The sequence below is a fragment of the Euphorbia lathyris genome, chromosome 8 (genome assembly GCF_963576675.1).
Source record: "Euphorbia lathyris chromosome 8, ddEupLath1.1, whole genome shotgun sequence".
NCBI lineage: Eukaryota > Viridiplantae > Streptophyta > Magnoliopsida > Malpighiales > Euphorbiaceae > Euphorbia > Euphorbia lathyris.
The window spans coordinates 32,066,826-32,072,920 of record NC_088917.1 but is presented as its reverse complement, the minus strand read 5'-3'; the positions used below and the strand labels follow the sequence as shown (position 1 = coordinate 32,072,920).

Sequence of the window (6,095 nt, the reverse complement as noted above, 5' to 3'; positions counted from 1 at the left end):
TATATTTTATCCTCGTTAACTATTTGGTCCTTTTACTTATTTTTTAGATTTTTAAGCAAACATATTTTAACATTAAGGATAATCATAATGCAATACAAAATAGCCATCTTACTCTATTATTTAGTCTACCTGTTTATGCCGAATATAACGGTTAAAAAGTAGATAGAATAACCAAAAGGTAAACGGTGACTAAAGATAATAACCTTATAATATGTTTTTAAAAATAGAGAGACTACAAATTGTATATGAAATATTAAATAAAAAAGAAAAAAATAGACATAAATATTAATAAATAATAAATGAATATTAAATAGAAATATTCAAATTATTTAGTTAGATAAAAAAAAAGAGAACTAATAAATTAGTTGTCCTAATTATTATTATTAGTCACATTCTACTTAATTGTAAGCATTAGTTTGCTTTATTAGTTATAATTTAATACCTTCTTTTTAATTGATAGCTTTAGTTTGCTTTATTAGTGCAGAAATTATGTTCTTTATTAAGACAAACGGTTCAAAGATAACTTAACAGTGTTTGTTATTATATAAAAAAACAAAGAATGCCTTGATGAGTTATTAATGTGGTTGTTGCTTATAGTCCTGACTGCCATAAGGGCTAAAAGCTTCAGCCACAAAGCTATTCTTCCTCCACGAATTCCACCCCATTTCTTCGCAGATTTCGTCGCTATGGTTGATGCTAAAAGTCGAGATACAATGCCTTTTATAGAATCGAGTTGTCCGCTTTGAAACTTCAGTCTCCTTATCGACCTGCTCGAGCATTTTCTCCACTGTTGGGAGCTTAAATTTATTGTCCACGAGTCTTGCTAGCCATATGCTATGCAGCTCCGATGTGGGAAGGTTTGCAACACTTTCTACGTAACCAACAAAAGCCATATTCGGAACCAGCGGATGAATTGTTCCCCTGCAAGAATTAGATTTTAAACATAAGTTTCCAATCGTATAATAAAACCTTTATAAATTAATAATGTTGGGACCATGAAATTTTATTAATTTATCGAGTATAAAATTAGTGATCTGGCCCAAGACATGACCAGAAGAACTTATTATTTTAAAGAGGTTATTAATTTATCGAGTATTAATTTATGAAAGATTTACTTTATTTATATTTATTTCAGCTAACTATCATTTAACAGATTAGGAAATGTTGAACCTGTATAAGGGCATCAAACCAGAAGGATACTCTAGCAGACTACAAAAAGGTTCTGGTATGATGTTCTTGAGCTTTTTCTTTCCGTCATAACCGGTAGCAAGAATCACAACATCGGCTTTCAATTCGGTTCCATCTTCGAATTCGAGTCCTTCACTTGAGAAGCACCAGCTTTGTGTTTTTTTGAACAGAATGTTGCCTTCGTCAGCTTCCGGGAAGAATTTTTCCGGCATAAGAGCCATCTGACATGAAGCATAATCTTCAATGAAAGAATGATCTGGCTTTAATCCATACTTCTCTAGAGGAAGTTTATGCAGCAGATATGACTCTATGAACTTGGAAACTATATGCCTCTGCAAAATTCATCACAATTCACTTCAAGCACTTCCAAACAACAACAAAAAAGAAATGGATAAAAAAAGTCCATAGTTTCAAGTTTTTATAAGTAAATACAGATGAAAGTTGCTGATAAATAAAAATTAGTCGGTAATTATTGACGATGTGAATATTTTCGGAGTAATACGCGAGATTAATCAATTTATGTTGTTTGCATACATTTATTTATTTTTTAACTCCAATAACCTTTAAGGGAGTGGTATGTATCTCTAGGGTGTTCAAACTTGATTTGGATGAGTTATAGTATAATTTTATAGATGAGTTGGGTTATGATAGATTGTATGAATTTAGGTAAGGGCAATTAATTATTTAGTCCCTATGTGCATGTCATAATATAATTGAACTTGAACAATTAGAAAAAGTTGTCAATTTAAACAAAATTTTCCAAATCTCATATGATGTTGGTTGTCACTCACAGTGGTTTTCACATGGTCAGTATCTGACTAAATAAATCTCATTCAAATTTTCCGAATTCTGGAATTTTCTGGAATCCTAGATTTATAGCATTCTAGAATTTTCTAGAATTTCATATTTCTGGAATTTCATAATTTTAGAATTTTCTGAAATTTTTAGATTTTTGGAATTTCAAATTTTTAGAATTGTAGAATTTTCTAAAATTCTAAAATTCCAGAATTTTTTGAAATTCTAGATTTATAGCATTCCATAATTTTCTGGAGTCTCAGATTTCTAGAATTCTAGAATTTTTGGAATTCTAGAATTTTTTTGAATTTCAGACTTCTGGAATTCTAGAATTTTCTAAAATTCGAGATTTCTAGAATTCCAAATTTTTCTAGAATTTCAAATTTTTGGAATTCCAGAATTTTTCAAAATTTTAGAATTTTAGAATTTTCTAAAATTCCAAATTTCTGGAATTCCAAATTTCTAAAATTTCATATTTCTAGAGTACTAAATTTCTAGAATTCCAGATTATATATATATAATTGTGGAGTACTAAGTGCCCGTATTTTTTATATATAAATCAATTTTCAACATAATAGAATATAATGAAGAAGTTGAAATTTAGATGAGTTGTGTCGGTTAGATGGGTTTTTAGATGGTTTATTATAAACCACTAAATATGGAATTCATAAACTATTAAACTTATATAACCCATTATAATCCATAAAAGCTAATTTTCATGGGTTTTGATAAAGTGGGTTATAATAACCCACCCAATTTTGGACACTCATATGTATCTCTATTTCAATTGGTTATATTACTCTAGGATTATGATAGAAGTTTTATGTTTGCTAATAATATTAGACGCAAAATGAATGACTTACCATTGGAGATAAGAGCAGGCAGCACAGTACTCTGAGCAGACTTTGATTGGGTCTTTCATGGATAAACTGAGAAGATCTTGCAGAGAAGAACAAGAAAAATGGCAAACCCCAAATCCAATAATGAGGCACTGTCCAATGTAAGTTTCTTACCACCATTGTGCATGGTTGTCCGTCGGTTCCTGCAACATTTTCAAGAACACAACTAAGTTTAGCAGTTAACCAGGTTCTTAACAAAAAAAAAATATTAGTTTATTAGAATCGGTTAACCATTCATGACTTTCACTAGAATTTGTTTAGTATATAATTAATTTAATTTCAATTCAAATTAAAACTTGAAGAAAAATAAATTTGAAATTTGAAATTATTTTTTAACTTCATAATAGGTTAATTTTTCAGTTTCAATTAATTATTCGGTTTTCAAAATGAAAAATCATCACTAGTCAACAAATTTCGGCTAAACTATTTTTTCGATTTGGTTTCGATCTCAAAAATCATTTTTTCGGTTACTTTTCTTGAATCCTAATAAGTAAGTAATAATATGTGGAATTTAGGTATTTTCTGGTTATATTTACGGAAAAAGTAATATAGATTTGTTTTTCATTTTCATAAAGCGTTGAGTTAAATTATTTAACGATATATATGTACAGATCTACCAAATATGGAGTTGGACATAACCTAAAACATGTTTTTCTTTTTCATCCCTAACTATACATGTTAAGAATTAATATTGAATTTGATAAGAAAAAAGAAATGAAATTGAATTGTTTGAAAATGAGTGCTGAGTTTGAAAGTCATCAATTCCTTTTTGTTGTTTAATTTGGAAAAGGTTTCTAAAACGACACTTTAATATTTATTATTTCTACTCATCCAAAAATTCTATAATACATCCAATAAAGGATTAAAAGGGTTATTGTTATGACTTTTTAGTTATATTTGACTAAAACTGAATGCATGTCCACAAGTCAAATAATTTTAAATCCAAATAGAATGTGAAATTTCATTACGTAAAAATTATAGTATATTGGTTTATTTACTTATTATATTTCTATTTATGGTGAGTTTATACTATTACTATTACGGGACCCACAAAATATATAGTATAATATATTAGTGAAATGAACTTTGTTTTAATGAAATAATAGAAAAACAAAATGGCATATAGATGAGAAAATTTTATAACACTCTACATGTATTATATCATCTGCGAATCAATAATTTAATATCACGTATGGCTGATATGATATTGGTGGTTACCTTGATTTGCCAGAGCACATTCCAAAGCTAAATCGATAGCTGATTTTCTAAAGCCAACAACAACAACCTTGTTTCCTTTGAGAAGTCGAGTAGAAGATTCATTATCAAGTTTGCAGTAATCAATAGAATGTAACACCTTTCCTGTGAATACTTGAGGTCCTTTATTTTGCGGAAAATCCGGAATTTTCGGTATATCACCGTATCTTCCTGTGCATACAACAAGCATCTCGAACGCATACCACTGCAAGTTGCAGAACCACAAACAAATATTCAGCAGAAACTTACCTGAACGACCCTTATAATATAGAGAAACAGAAGCGGAAACGTACCTGAATGACATCATTGGTTTGCACGGCAACCTCCCAAACGGGACGACCGGTAAGAAGTGCACCGTACTCTCCGAGAACTCCACCCGGTTCCCTATCACCGACGAAACGGATCTCTACGACCCGAGAATTGAACCTTATGTGTTTTAAAAGGTCAAAATGTAGAGCATAAGAATTCAAGTAATCTAAAATCTCAAGATAGGAAGGAAAGGAAGGGTCCTCTCTATTAGGCCAAGGAAAATCAGTGAATTCATAACTAGAACGTGGAGATTGAAGCTTTGTGGATTGAAAAGAGCAAGTTTTCCAAACACCTCCTAGAGAATCTGTTGCCTCAAAGACAAGTGGATTGTGGTGAGATAGGTGTTTAAGGGCAGCTAAACCACTTACTCCAGCTCCTATGATGCCAATTTTTGAGAACAAAACATTAGTTTGGGTACTCATAATTCAAGACAAGTATAAGATACTTTAATTGAGATGAAATGTGCATGGATTGATTTGTATATATAGAAGAAAGATTGACCATTTCTAACTACTAAAATATAGTTATGAAATGTGTGTGAAATTGGTATATTAGAGTGGAGAAAATTCTCAAGGTTAGATGGCTTTTAGTCTTAATTATTTTTGTTTAATTTTGTGATGAGTTTCTTTGAAACTTCATAACTTAATTTATGAGAGATTTAAATTATCATACCACCTAACTCTATCGCATTGTACTGCTTTTTTCTTTCTTTGTCTTTATTAAGCAATTTGACTATTTAATTACACAGTTTGCACACGCTTGATAATTTGGCATTTTTAGTTTGCTTAGTTGGTGCGAGCATCACATATATAGAAAACTGCTTTCGGAATTTATTTTTATCTTATAAAATAATCCAATATTATTATTATTATAGAAATCAAAGCTCAATTTTGCCTCTTTTCAAATATATTAACCGTGTTTTTTTTTGTCTTTAATTTGAATAGATAATTAATTACAAACCATGGTGTTGTTTGATAATACCATTTATCACTTAAATTAAAATATTAAACACTTATTTAATTTAAGTATATTTGATAAAAGTTATTTTTTCATCACTTAAATTAGTCAATTAAGTTTAAAAAATCACTTATTTTAATAAGTCAAAATATTTAGCTTAACATTTTAATAATTAATATATTTATATTAGCATTTATTTTTAGTATTTATCAAACAGATACATTATTAATACTTTTAGCACTTATAATATTCATCCCTTAGTTCTATCAGATAGCACCTTAATTAGTGTTAGCTTTTGCACTGGCAACATATCTACACTCTTAGGACTTAAAGGATTGATGGATTGAAGCTTTTTAAATAACACGGATGTTTCCAATTGTGAACATGATTGAATTTTAAAAATAAACGAGTTAGTGAGATTCATTAAAAGATTAATAGAGTTTGAGAGAAAAACAATTGGAGAGTGTTATTGTAACTCCTATTATTTTTTATAATGAATTCTTCTATTTTGCACGTGGTTTTTACCCGATTCGTTTGAAGTTTTTCGCATAAACTTGTGTGTTCTGTTCTTCTTCAATTTATTCTCCCAATTATTTCACTTGTAATTCTGCTCTATCCATTTTCTAGCGGTCCTAATTTTTTAACAAAATAAATACTGATGAATTGAAATATGTCGATAACAACATCTTTTAT

At 29.3% G+C, this 6,095-nt stretch overlaps 1 protein-coding gene across 1 annotated transcript; it reads right to left on the bottom strand.

The window, feature by feature from the left end:
• Positions 1 to 359: 359 nt before the first annotated feature.
• On the bottom strand, positions 360 to 4,938 carry LOC136203040 (probable flavin-containing monooxygenase 1). Its single transcript, XM_065994077.1, has 5 exons — positions 4,430 to 4,938; positions 4,101 to 4,341; positions 2,847 to 3,025; positions 1,171 to 1,520; positions 360 to 921 (listed from the first exon to the last, which is right to left on the bottom strand). The coding sequence occupies exons 1-5, from the start codon at positions 4,865 to 4,867 to the stop codon at positions 576 to 578; spliced, it is 1,554 nt and encodes a 517-aa protein (XP_065850149.1). The 5' UTR covers positions 4,868 to 4,938; the 3' UTR covers positions 360 to 575.
• Positions 4,939 to 6,095: the final 1,157 nt, after the last annotated feature.

Excerpts from the sequence above, each read along its gene's own strand:
- LOC136203040 (XM_065994077.1), bottom strand. The coding sequence starts at position 4,867 with ATGAGTACCCAAACTAATGTTTTGTTCTCAAAAATTGGCATCATAGGA. Across the intron at positions 3,026-4,100 it reads ATGTGCTCTGGCAAATCAAG|GAACCGACGGACAACCATGC; the intron begins GTAACCACCAAT and ends AAAATGTTGCAG. Across the intron at positions 922-1,170 it reads GGTTTGATGCCCTTATACAG|GGGAACAATTCATCCGCTGG; the intron begins GTTCAACATTTC and ends TAATTCTTGCAG.